Source organism: Diorhabda carinulata, chromosome 2 (genome assembly GCF_026250575.1).
Source record: "Diorhabda carinulata isolate Delta chromosome 2, icDioCari1.1, whole genome shotgun sequence".
NCBI lineage: Eukaryota > Metazoa > Arthropoda > Insecta > Coleoptera > Chrysomelidae > Diorhabda > Diorhabda carinulata.
In genome coordinates, this window is record NC_079461.1 from 13973307 (window position 1) to 13987600 (window position 14294).

Sequence of the window (14294 nt, forward strand, 5' to 3'; positions counted from 1 at the left end):
CACGGCTTTGAAGGGCCAACAGTTCAGCTCAAAAAAACTTCCATCCAAAATAAGAGGAGGAAATGTTTATCCTGGATATGATTTACCTTAAGCTGTTTTTTTCAAAACGTTTTACTACCCTCTGTTAGAGACTAAGTGAGAACATAAGGTCACGATTTGAGAAAAACCTGCTCTACTCTGCAACATAGAATTACTGCTGACGAATTTTACGAAGAACAACTCAGTTTGTAAAAACCACATCAACGAAGCATGTTTTGTTGTCAGTTCCGCGTTTAGATTGGGAAATGACACTTCAGCTTCAGAAATTGTTATATTTTCAAACATAAAGCATGATTAGATCAAATTGATCGACATCTTGTGCCAAATTTGGTTTCTGAATTCAAGTCTGAAAATGTTCACAACTGGAATGTTTTTCCTATAGGTTCTGCAAATTTTTTTGACTATCCCGTTGTCGACTGTATTGGCAGCCTTTATCACATTGATTTAAAGCAATAACACTTTGGGAAGAAGCGTAAAATTAGATTATTATCTACTATCAATTCGTATGTTTCGTTTGTACTTATTCCTTTGTACGTAATGGTTGTATTTTTCTTAATGACTTGATTAACAAATCAATAACAATAGCAATTGTAATTAGTTTTCTTCACGTTTTCTAGTAGATGCCTATAGGTACAAAAATGCAACGTCCAATCGCTGCCAGTGCCCGCATCTACTCATTGTAATCAAAGCGGTGTGTTACTAGTCAGTTCTTTATTTTGGGAACCAAGTGAATATCACTAGGTGGATCATCGACTTTAGTCATTTGGTTACACAAAAGTTGCTTGAATTCTAATGTCACTTCCAAAGGTAAATTTATTATAAACTTCTACAACCATGTAAAGTGTTTTTGGTTAGGTTAATTCTAAGTGTATAAATTGTAAAGAAATAGATTCTTTTTTGTCCTTTCTTGCATTCTTGTTATTGTTTAGTTAAAATATAAAAACAGTTCTTGTCATGACTAATTCGAAAATATAGACAGATAATACTCCAAGTACTATCAAGTATCATTCGCCCTCTCCCTCCCCAAAAGTGTATAAACAAATCTCAGAGAAAAAGGTACATGCCATTGTGTTTAAAATTGTAAAAACATTCGGTGACATTGGGTGAGTTATGGAAAATAGCCCTTTTGTATTAAATTAAGGAATACAAATCTTATTTTTTCGAAGTTGCTAGATCGATTGTGTTTCTCAGGCAACAATAAAAATCCAAAACTACGGCAGAACCGGGCAACCGCACACACATCCTATACGTCTTGGATCAGAGTTAATGAAATTTCCGCTGGCAATATGATAAAAAGGATGGAAAGGGCACAATAGAAAACATATAGCGAGTTTGTGAGGTATTACTATGTATTTTAAAATATTGGAGTAAAATTATATTAGCAATATTAAGAAAATTCCCACTATGTTTAAAGTATTTTGCTCTACAGAAATTTTGTCAATTACAGTAGCCTTTTTATCAGTTTATTGACAGATCTTGATTGAAGGGGTCCCAGTTGTTTTTTAAAACATCCACTTCATAAGCATGTCTTTTTGATAAAGCAATTTGGTAAAAAACCTACAAAATTACATTATTTCGCCATACTTCGGATTATAAAAGAGTTTATCATGAAATTTAGAAATGGTTCCGCTGAATTATTAGAAACTGAGGAGCTATTATTGAGACACGAATTGTTTCTCAGTTGATATTATATCAAATAGTTTTCTTCGATATAATTACCTATTATCTAATATTGATAAACTTGTTTTCCAGTTACTTATACTCATCAAATTAAACTGAATTTATGAAGTTGCTTTAAAACGACTCGGCCCAATTGGACAGAATGTTAAATGATTTGGTTACCATGATCAATATTCACAACAAAACAAGTAATTGAAACGACAATATTATTATTAATTTTAAATATCATTGAGAGTTTATACATTATATTACGAAATAATCGACGGATTTCAATAAAAATAATCTACCGGTATATAATCTAATTCTTCTCTCAATCTCCCAGTACAAACACCAACAATAAATAAACAAGAAGGAAAGACGGTTTACCTTCTAATGAAAAAATCAAAATAACTAGTGAACTCATAGCCAAAATACATATCGAATCAGATAAGGTCGTGGAGAACAAATGAAATAAAATAATTGCAACGAAAAAGCTCAATAGTAACTGAGTATGCCAATAAGATATCAGTAGTTCCAATGAGAAGTTTATGGAAACTGCAGAACAACTTCACTCCACCAACAAATACCAACATTTTCCTCTAATAAAAATGTTATAAACAACAAAGCACAATCTACAATATCTTTTTTTTCCAATTATGTACTTTTCACTACACATTGAGGATATACTATTTCAACACATATTTTTTTAATACCATGCAGCTATTCTTGTACATGAACATGTTTTGTCAATTAAAAGCACCTCGTCCGATAGAAGTTGCCTCATACATGAATATGATAATTCTGATATTTCTTGTATTTGTATGTTAGCCGGAAATATGTTGACAAATCCGTAAATGTCGTAGGAGGTATCTTGGAAGCAAATTATGAACAGGAGTGAAGTGATGAGGGTATTAATAATTATTAATTCTGATTGTTGAGTATTGTTATTGTCTGAGAATTTGACCTTTCCCAGAATTTACCTATACTCAAAAAAATGTCTGTTTGGTATGATTTGTTTCGATAGAAATCCCAGCTTTTTATAATGAAATAATCAAGCTGACTTCTGTTTGGATATGATAATTCATTGGTAGAAATGAGACCACAAAATTTTTCATTCAGAAATGATTTTGTCGAAAAAGCTTCAAAAGTAGACTATAATCGCACAGAACCGACCCGACATTTATAAAAACAATTCCAAAAATATAATGTTCGTGTATGAAATAATATTAGAAATTGCATTGTTACTAGGAAAAACTGAGAAATCAAACTTCAATATCTTATTCTACAACAATATGTCATTAAGCTATACTCATTCATATTTCATCTTTTGGGGTAAATAACCTGGGTTCATACTATTTTCCAACAGTTATTAACTATCTTGGATACTTCAATACGTTTAATAAATGAATTATTAGTTTTGAAAACATCTATATTTAGTTATATTAGTTTTAGGAAATAAATTAATGTACAAAATTCTTAAGTGAAATTTGATGTACTTGGTTTGAAATTTTTAGTAAATTTATGAATAAACATCTTGAAATTGAAGTTGCAAAAATTTCCTATCGCATTATTTGATGTTAAAATAAACATTATATTTTTAAAACCCAAAATGTTCGTTTGTTATAATGAAATATGAGTTCATATATCAATCGTAAATTTTAATTTGTATAAAAATGCTAACAAAAATATTTTATTGATAAAGAATTATTCATCTTACCTGTTTCATGTTGTCGGATATGAAAACAAAATAAACACAGCAAAATCCAAGTTGTGTAATGCACAAAAACACATTTACTGTTTTCCTGGCAAATACCGACATACGAGATAGTTTAGATGGTCCTTTTTCGAAACATAATTCGACAGTTTCTGCAAAATCAGGAGATTGCTTAATTTTATGTCTAGTCTGGAGAGTTTTGGCGGCATTCAACTGAAATTAATAATAAAATTGATATCATCGAAATTTCATGTCAAATTATTACACTAGTATAACATGAAAATCTTAACCAATAAATGTTGTTTGAAAAGCCTCATAACAGCTATCATCCGCTTCTTAGATTATCCAACGTCAAATGTCCCAGTTTCAGTTTTCTTCAAGTTAATTTTGCTACTGATGAGAATGAAATTTACATTATTCATATAATGCAAGGTAAAATTCCGATAAATAGTATGCCGTATAAACTCTGCATTTTTTCAAAATATATATAATCATGAATAAATCATATTATTCATTACTTCATTATTTAATAGCAATCTCTATAATTCATATTTGTTTATTATATCATGTTATTTGTTATATCACTTACCTATACGTGAAATTGCGGAATTTTTCACTTGAATATTAGGTATATTCTAATCTAAATTAATCATATATTAGGTGAGAAAACTTGAGAAATTGACATTTTTTCCGTACTATTTGGAAAAACTGTTTTAAACATTTTTTATTTCAAATGATTTGCAAATATGTGAATGTTTACAAGAGCTACGAATTATGAAAAGAACTGCATTTTTATTTTCTTCGTCTCCATAATCATAATCCAAATTAGACAGTCACATTGCAACCCCAATTTCCAGCACCCATACTGTACGGGTTCATTGATCCTTGTTGGCATGACGAATTATAAGTAACGAACACATCGATGCTTCTCTGGGATACTTTGTCGATAATTTTTATTATATAATTATGAATACAAAAGAAAAATTTTGGAATATGTCGATTTTTACCAGACTTCATTCAATTTACTCTGATTGTTCCTCTGTTTAAATGAGATATTCTAATCAAATTTACATTAAATTCTAATAAATCTGATGACTTCTACATATTTTCTGGCTGTTGAAGACAATATATTATTCAACAAAATATTGGTGACATATTTAATAATATCGCGTTAATTGATTAACTCAACTTTCATATAAAACAGAATGTTATAGAACTTCAAAATCAAACTTTTCTATAATTCTATTTGGATATGATTATTTTCTAATAAACTGAAGTATCCACTATTGAGTGAAGTTGAAATTTTTTATTATTATAAAACTAACGACCGATTGCTTTGGTCCCAGCCATTGCCAAGGTCATGGAAAAAGTCGTTAACCAGCAAATCTTAAGATATCTTGAGTTTGCTAACATCATCAACGATCATAGGGGAGAGTGGAGCAAGTTAACCGTTTATCTCCTAAGAAAAAATATTTTAAATTTCATCCATGGGTGCAGAAGGTCTATAACCCGGCGACCTTGTAATATTTCCAAGCTGAATCTATCAGTATTGTTCGTTGGCGCTTAAGAGCATGTTGATAAATTACGCTATTGTGGTTGTAATATTTTCGTAGTTTAAATAAGGTTTAGCAACAAAAAGAAAGGTAAGTTCATTTAGATACATACTTATATCGTATTTATAGGCCCTAAGGTGTAAACCTTTCAATAGATAAAACATAATATGTGTTTGTGTTTTGTTTTGTTTCCTAAAATAACTTTTAGGTTATAAAGGGGCAAGTTGGCGCGGGCAAGATGACGAATTCGTCAACTTGCCTCCTAATATGTACATAATATCTAATATTGTAATATTTAACATGTTTTGCTCTTTTCAGACGGTGAGAACCTACATTAGAAAAACTGAGAGGCGCAGTTGGTCAGAAGACAGCCTAATCGCAGTATTACATGCTGTCCAACATGACAATCAATCCGTCAATTCTGCAAGTATCCAATATAGTATTCCAGAAGCAACCTTAAGAAGATTTGTTAGGAAACAAAATAATGTGGAAGATCTTCCAACCTCTGGTGGTCGGTTTAAAAGAACATTTAGTAATGAACAAGAAATCGAATTGGTTAACTATTTAAAGGAATTTAATGTGATGGCATATGGTCTCACATCAAAAGAATGTCGAAAACTAGCTTACGAATTTGCGGAAGTAAATAATATCAAGCACCAGTTTAACAATGATCTTAAATTAGCCGGTAAAGATTGGCTAATTTCATTTATGAAAAGACACAATTTAAGTCTTAGAAGTCCCGAGTCAACATCTTTAGGCCGACTAATGAGCTTCAATAGAGTGGAAGTAACCAAGTTTTTCGACTTGCTGAGAGAAGTTAGACTTAAATACAATTTTCCCCGGATAAAATTTACAACGCTGATGAAAGCGGGTTTTCAACGGTTCCAACCAAACAACCCAAAATTTTGTCTCCTACCGGCAGCCGAAGAGTAGCAAAAGTTGCCAGCGCTGAACGTGGTGAAAATATAATAATAGTTTGTTGCTTAAATGCTCAAGGATTATATCGTCCACCTTGGTTTATCTTCCCAAGAGTGAGAATAAGGCCGGAATGGCTGAATGGTAGTCCTCCCAACAGCGACGGAATTGCCCAACAAAGCGGGTGGATGACAAATGAAACTTTTATTTTATATCTTCACCATTTATTAAGTATGCAAACCCTTCACCAGCAAGTCCAGTTTTACTGTTACTTGACAATCATGCCTCTCATCGATCACTTCAAGCGGTAAATTTGTGCAGGGAGAACTGTGAGCTTTCCACCCCACTCAACTCACCGACTCCAACCATTAGATGTGAGTTTTTTTGGCCCTATGAAAACCTATTATAGTCAAGCTTGTGAGAATTTTATGGTCAGCAATCCAGGAAAAGCAATAACAGATAAAGAGGTAGCTAAATTGTTTGGTGTGGCCTATTTAAAAGCAGCCACAGTTGGGACAGCAGTAAACAGTTTTGAAAAGTGTGGAATAGAGCCTCAAGTTGTTGATGTTGATTTTGCAACTTCCAAATTCAATGAACGCCAAATTCCTAAAAATCATGCCGATGACTCAAGCAATAATGAGCCCTTATTAACAAAAAAAATTAGACTGAGTATTATAGGATTTGAGGCTGGAAGCAGTGAATCACAAAAAGAAAACACATCAACAATGGTAAAAGAAACTATCGTAGAAGAAGCCATAGCTGGAAAACATCAAAAACGGTAGAACCAGAGTCTGAGATTTTCTGCCCTGAATGTATGGAACAATATAAAGATCCCCCTATTGATGACTGGATAATGTGTAATAAATGTAAAAAGTGGTGGCATGAGTTATGTAGTCAATTTGATGGGGAAATTGAATTTATTTGTGACTTTTGTGATAATTAGTTGTCTTGCTCCTATATGTTCGTCATTTTACCCCACTATGGGGCAAGTTGTAAGAAATTATACTTTTTTTGTTATGTTCTACAGTTTTATATTTGATTTAATTTTTGAAATATATGTTTGATTCTTAACACATTAAGGCGTTTAAATTCCCCTAATTAAAATAAATAGTATAATTTAACAATTATTTATACGCATTTCCCTTAAAGTCGTCAACTTGCCCCACCCTCCCCTACGTCTTCTGTAAATATAGATCAACCGGGGACTTCCTAGCCTATGTCAACAACGAATGAGCTGCTATTGAGAAATATGGGAAATCCAGAGCAATCGCAATGGACATATCGAATGAGACTCCTCCGAGTGGTCCAACATAATCCCACCTAGAGCAGTTTTTGCAAAAGTTCGTCTGCAAACACCCTAAACGTCAATTTATTGTCTTTCCCAAACATTACAACTTACACAAGTTCAATATGATCAATATCCATACTTTTTGCGCGAGGTTAATATGAGGAATTGATGTCAAATTTTTTGGATGATTTTATTAATCCCTTGCTTTCCCAGTGTCTTATGTAGTAGCATTTAGAAGCATATGGTACACGAAGAAAATAACTTTATTGGATAAAATAATTAACGGGTGAACTGCTACGTTTAATTGTTAGATGAAATATTGAGTTTTCGACATGATTCATGATTCCCTTAAAATCACCCTTTCGAAAAACATGTTTTTATATATAATCAAATTAAAGAATGAAAAATAATTCCTGATTTAAGGGTAAAATGACCGACGAGAAAATTAATAAACTATTATTCACACCAACATTTATAATTGAAGCAAATAGTATTAAACGTAACGAGGTATTTTCTAAAAACCGATATTTGTTACGTTTGAGTTGACAGGATTTTCCAGACGCGAACTTTAGATTTCATAAGATTTTTGAGAGAAATATATTGACAAAGTAAATGTTTGTGTATGTTTTCTCATGACCTTTGAGAAATTAAAGCCTATGATGAAATATACAGCTACATTGATTCGATAATGTTGGAAGAGAAGAAAATAATTATTGCCTTATCTGAATTTCTAACAATTCTCTAAATGATTTATTGATAAAATGTAGAATATATTGAACGATTTCTATAATATAACGTTATAAACATAACATAATACACAAATTATTAAATTTTTTCAATTGAGTCTTATGATTAATTCAATCTAGCATTATTTCTACCGCAGACTGCGTAGTAATTAAATAATTATGTTGTGAAAAAGTTATTAGCCTTTTCATTCTGACCTTGATATTAGTATATTTCTAAGAAATTGAGGTTGTTGAAAAAAAATAATATCGAATATGTTATTATGATTTCAAATTGGTATTTATCTCACGTTAATTTTGATTTAAATTTAAGATATGATTGATTTAAGATATGCAATCTTTCATTTCTTTGGCAGTCCATGGTATCTTCAGGATTCTACGATATACCCACATTTCGAATGCCTCTAATTTGTTGATGTTTTTTACTTTAAGGGTCCAACCCTCAATCCCGTAAAGAAGCACTGACCAAACGTAGCACCGCACAAGTCTCAGTCTAAGATCAAGATCAAAGTCGGTACATGTAAATACATTTTTAAATTTTATGAATGTACTTCGAGCTTGTTCAATTCGGCATACAGAATAGGGAATTGGAATCATGAAATGAAACAATACCAACTGCAGATACTCATACAAAAGACAGAAATAAAGGAAATATCAACCATACCAGAACTAATAACTGTGTAGATACAAGAACAGAAAAAGAGCGTTAACAAGCTAAATTATATAGGAACGTGACCTTTTTGTTGTGAGATGGTTGTAACCACTGCCTTGTTTCGACGTTATTCTTATATTATAGTAGAAATCACATATTTTCATATATTTGACATACCTCGTATGTATATGTATATGTTACTTATAACAAATGATTTAGTATTGCGTTATAATCAAACGATATAGGCATAACATAACAGAATATCGTATATTAGTTAGTTACTATTACTTTTCTAAATATAAAAAAATAAGAGAGGATTTAATTTAACCAAATATCAATATAAATTATTTATAAATACATTAGAATTTACGAAAGGAAATAAAAATTCTCCTAAAATTGGAAACTTGTTCTTATTATCTTATTATCTTTTTATTATTGATAAATCTCTTATTTTACGTGTGTAAAAACAATTTCTAGGAATTTTCTAATTAAATGTATATATTTTGTTATTCCATAGTTTGTTTATCTTCTCTATAGCAGAATTTTTAATTTATTTTCCAAATATTGTAATATTTGTCCAGTGTAAACAACAATGCAATAAATTATTAGCAAGAGCTAAATATTTATTTTTTAATTAAAAAGACTAAAAAATTTTTATGGTATGTGATGTGTTATTATTATCTAATATTATTTTATAAATTATTTCCACTGACTACCACAAAATAATAGTAATTCATAATAACACATTGTTTCTACCACCATCATAGTAATTCTCAGAAGTACACTGAATAACACGCGTTTCAATAACTTCAATAAGTTATCGTCTTGAGAGACTGAAGGTAGTCTGTTTACCTTTCTAATTGCAAGTGTTGGTGTTGTGATAGTGTAAGCAGTGCGTTAGAATAGAATCTGATAATCGTCATCCCGTCAGTAGATTGAAAACACATTGTTTTTTTAACTTTGAGATATGATATGATTTTCAATAGAAGAAGGAAATTCATTCCAATGAGCTTCTTCACAGCCAATAGAACTTAGTTGCTTTGAATTGAGAATTGTCAACTACTTTTAACATGCTTTTGAAGCGAGATTCAGTCCCTTGATAAAAATCTCAGTGAACCTTCTTATACTCATTTATTAGAAGACGTTATTGACCTAATAGTTACTGACATATTGGACTTCGATGTCTTAGTTGGCCTTTTACAGGACCAACTACATGTACACGGTAGGGCATCCTCACATTATGACGTGTGAGACATTTTCCAAACCAACGTTTTCCAAGGGTTGGGGTTGGCAGGCTGAATAGATTAACCAGACAGATCACAAGATCCCTTGCCTATGGACCTCAAATCAAAAATATACATTTGTCCACAAAGCTTGCAAAGTTGAGACAGAAAATTGTGATAGAATATATGACTAACCTTCGCAAATAGATTGTCATTGTTCTGAAGTCGGTGGAAGTAATACAAAGACAACTTTAAAATATATGTAACTCAACTCTCATTTTATATTTTATTGGGAGTGGAATTAGAATTTAATTACTTACCAACAAATGTTGACAGTGAAGACATATTAAGCCCAAAATCAGAACTACTATAGGGCCTAGAACAATGCCTGCATTTTTTATAGCATCGCCCATAGCAAATATACCAGATCCTACGTTTCCTTTTAATAAATGCATGAGAGTTTCCAAATACCTGAAATTAGAAAATAATTTCATAATTTTTCAATTAATAAATTCTCGTAAAATCTCTATTATTCTATTATTCTTTTAGCAACGCTCTTCATCTACTAGTAGAGGAAGAGAAAGATTCAATTTATATTAAAACATATTTATAATACCTTTTTATCACATTTAGTATTGAGTTTTATTTTGATTATATATATTGAAATTTATATTTTTACTGTTTCTTGAGATGGTTAATATACTATAATTAAGTTTTTACTAATGAATCAAATCATAAAACTCCCCCAAAAAGTACTAGTTGTGATAAACCTACCCTCAATGAAATTTGCAAGCAATGACTAAATTGAGCTCGTTACGACATAACAGCTTGCTACATAGAGACTTTGGTGAGATCGTGTTTGCAATGTCTGTTGAAAAACATGGATCAAACACATTGAGTTTTGTTGATAGTTGACAAAAAGTTCCAAAGAAATTCACGATGTATAAAATCCACCTAAGATCATAATTCAATTTTGACCGTTATGATCCATAAAAAAATTAAAAACGATGTATCAATAAATATACCTGAAACGTAGAGTTTATTTCTTCATATGGCGTCGTGCCACCTGTCACTTTTTATTTACGTGTTTTGATATAGTTTCGAAAAGAAAAAAGCAAAATCAATGAGAACTTCTAATGTGAATACAATGTTTTATTTCATTTATGAAATATTTCAATTTATTTTTGAAAATACTTCATATGCAATGGCTACTTTTACCAAATATGCTATTTAACAAGTATATAAATGAACATGCTTCTAAAAAAACTGTTGAGTAGTATTGATTTCCTTAATTTATATCTCATTTTTTTCTTTGCTTTTGTTTATCTTGATGAATCAGAAAACATATGAAATCATCCATAATTGCTAAGCCCATCATTATGTGGACTACTAGGGTTGTTGGTTGATAAAAATAATTTAAACTACTTTTATCCAAGTTTTATTTATAGATCACAACTCCTCGTATAAGGACAGAAAGAAGACACATTTAGGATGTCAAAGATGTGTCCTCTACTTCTGTTTGGTAAACATTTTCGGTTTTGTAATCAAATCAAAACTCGTCATTAGACCAACTGATCTACAATATAAAACATTGTAACAAGCAATCAAACGTTTGACCGAAATAATGATGAGCTGGTTAGTGAGTCTCGGTCCAAATTTTAAGGCTTCCTCTTGTGAGCCACATATGTTTTCTCAAATAAAACTACAGGGGTTTGATAGACACGGGAATAGAATATAATTTATCAAAGAAACAAGCAGTAGAATTTATGTATACCAAATCATATTACGAAATCACAATAAAGTAAGCATAATGTGTAAGGCACCGAAAATTATTTCTATTCCTACAATGAACTCGTCTTTTTCGTATTATTTATAGGGATGAAAAAACCTAATCAATGAGGTCTGTTAATTTATTTTTCAGTATTTAGTTTTAAAACCTCATTATTTCGTAGTAAAAATAAGTTCTGTATTCTAGTATAGATTAAATACGGACGAAGTATGTTTCTATTGAAATTTCTAAGTAGAAAAGCTGTATTTGAAAACTGAGTTTACTAGCGAGAACTAGGAAAAAAATATCTGGAACCCTGAAATCTTTGATCTACAGATGGTGTGTCTCTACACACTTCCCATCATATTTGATTTAAAAAAGATTTGGGCACATAGGAAATTTACTAAAATCTCCATTGCTGAAACATGGATTTGTCGGGGTTATCAAGATGGAGATAAAGAAATAATAGTTTATTAGGACCTCAACTCTGATTGAAAATTACGTGAAGCAAATAGTTCGAATACATTTATATTCCATTCAAATTATTTATAATGAAATGTTATACCAAATATCTTTTATCTTAGCAAACAGTAGTTAAAAATAGGATTTATTTAATAATAAAATACTTACGATGTAGGATGTTCCACTGAAATACCATGGCCACCCCCAGTTTTCGCATCTCGACTAGAAAGGTGTCCCTTCTTCTTAGGATCTGATTGTTTTAATATTTCTTCGGTAGACTGGAACATCATTTCGTCATTGCCACTGGAATTAAATGAAATATATCAATATTATTACATCTTAGTAATAGTAAAGCAAGTATACAATTTAAACGGTGTTTTAGAGATTATATTCATGATACCAGATTCGTAGAAAAATAGTATGACTCTTCGAGTCTCGCTGTATTCTCGTTACATAACTTACCGAACAGAATCTTCAAGTGACCCTTTCAACACGGATGTTACTGATATTACTGGCTTGACAGCGGCACAGAAAAACCAATTGATAGAAATATCCTGTTAGTCAGCGTTGAAATGCAATTTCAAAGAATCTTCATTATCAAGTTTTTGGGTGAATCTAAATACAGATTATAAAGAGATATCGGGCGAAGCACTGACGCATTTACTGCTTTTTTCAACCACATACATATGTGAAAAGGCATTCTCTACTCTTCTATATACAAAAAACAGATACAGAAACAGATAACAAGTAGAATCTGATTTGAGATTACAACTTAGTAGCAACATCAACCCGAATATCACTGATTTAGTTTAGCAAAAAAGCAACAGCAAACTTCACATCAAATTTTTCCCATAATAAACAGTACCTATTTTGTATCTGAAATAACTAAAATAAATACCTAATCCGAGTTTTTTTTGCTGTTTATTTTGTTAAGTGAGCCCGTGAAAACTGTGCTTGATTTCCTAGGGGTCCGTGGCTAAAAAAGGTTGGGAAACGCTGCCTTAGAGGAACCGTGCGCAACATTGACCTATGAATCTTGCATATTGAACAATAACGTCTCACACTTTGAATTCGATTTCCAACAATATCCACTAGTACCTTTGTCTACAACACATTCTTCCAAGCTTAAAAACGTAACGAGGAATTTTTCTGCTTCTTCTTAAAAATAGCCCACACCTGACAGCAATTCCTCATATGTCACATTTATAATAAGAAGAATAGACTACCCACTGGAACAAACCACACAATATTGTATTTAATTTAACAATACCGGGCACTTTTGGACATTGTACTAGATCTCACTGAGCTAAATTTGTAGTTATTCTATGCAGTTTTGGAAGGAAAATTAATATGCTTGGATAATAATTTCGATTCAGAAAAAGCTAATCCGTTATCAGTTAGGTTTTATTTCATTTAGAGGAGGCTCCTAGATACGTTTTCAATCCGTTTCAGTCAAGTCACTCATATTATCATTCCAAATTGATCAAAATCCATAAAATTGTCAACCTAAATAAGTGGAAAATATTAAGACTAAAAGTATTCGAAACATCAAATTTTTATCTGTCTTTCAAAAATTAATAACCAAACTGATTTTATAACAAAAGAGACATAAAATCAAGTCTATTTAGAAACGTAAGTAAATATTATTTCGACACGTGTGATTGAATATATTAAAAAATGAATTAAAATAAGAACAAAAATAAATGCCATATATATAGACCTTGTAATATATTTATGCTTCTAAATGCTAGGTCTGCTAATTAGTTTTTTCAATACAGAAAAAAATTGACGATTCGACTTATTTCAGTCTTGATCAAAATAAAGTGTCTGATCTGTGACTCTAACAAGAAATAGATATCTTTTTCAAGTGATTTCATTTTTAAATTGATCTCCTAGTAGTTTTCCATCTAGTTTTGTTATCAGGTCTATTGGTTCCATGTTACTCCTTCGCAACTTGATTTCTTATTAATTCTTTATCTAATATAAAAAGAAGTTCTGCAGCAGTTTATCACATATGAGATTAAATCTTTCATATATCTAGTTGAATTGAATAAATAATAATAGGAAATTCGAATGTTCTACTCTTTTTGTGATATTAATTTCTGTCAGTGAATATGAATCAAAAATTTGTCCTAAGTCCCTTTTTTGGGTCCCAGTGTGAGCTTTTTAGTTTATTAATGTTATTAGTAGTTATGATCAAATGTTGCATGCTATTTCATTCTTTTTGAATAGTTATTCTGCAGTTAAAGATAAAGTCCATACTAATACGGAAGTTGCC

At 31.0% G+C, this 14294-nt stretch overlaps 1 protein-coding gene across 6 annotated transcripts in view; it reads right to left on the reverse strand.

Moving 5' to 3' along the window:
• LOC130903921 (proton-coupled amino acid transporter 1-like) overlaps positions 1-14294 on the reverse strand; it is a 106853-nt gene that overhangs the window by 21013 nt on the left and 71546 nt on the right. For all 6 annotated transcript variants that reach the window (XM_057816307.1, XM_057816312.1, XM_057816310.1 and 3 more), the window contains 3 exons: positions 12185-12319; positions 10107-10257; positions 3416-3625 (listed from right to left, as the gene is read on the reverse strand). In XM_057816307.1, the coding sequence (XP_057672290.1) occupies positions 3416-3625; positions 10107-10257; positions 12185-12319 (496 nt within the window). The remainder of the gene's footprint in view (positions 1-3415; positions 3626-10106; positions 10258-12184; positions 12320-14294) is intronic.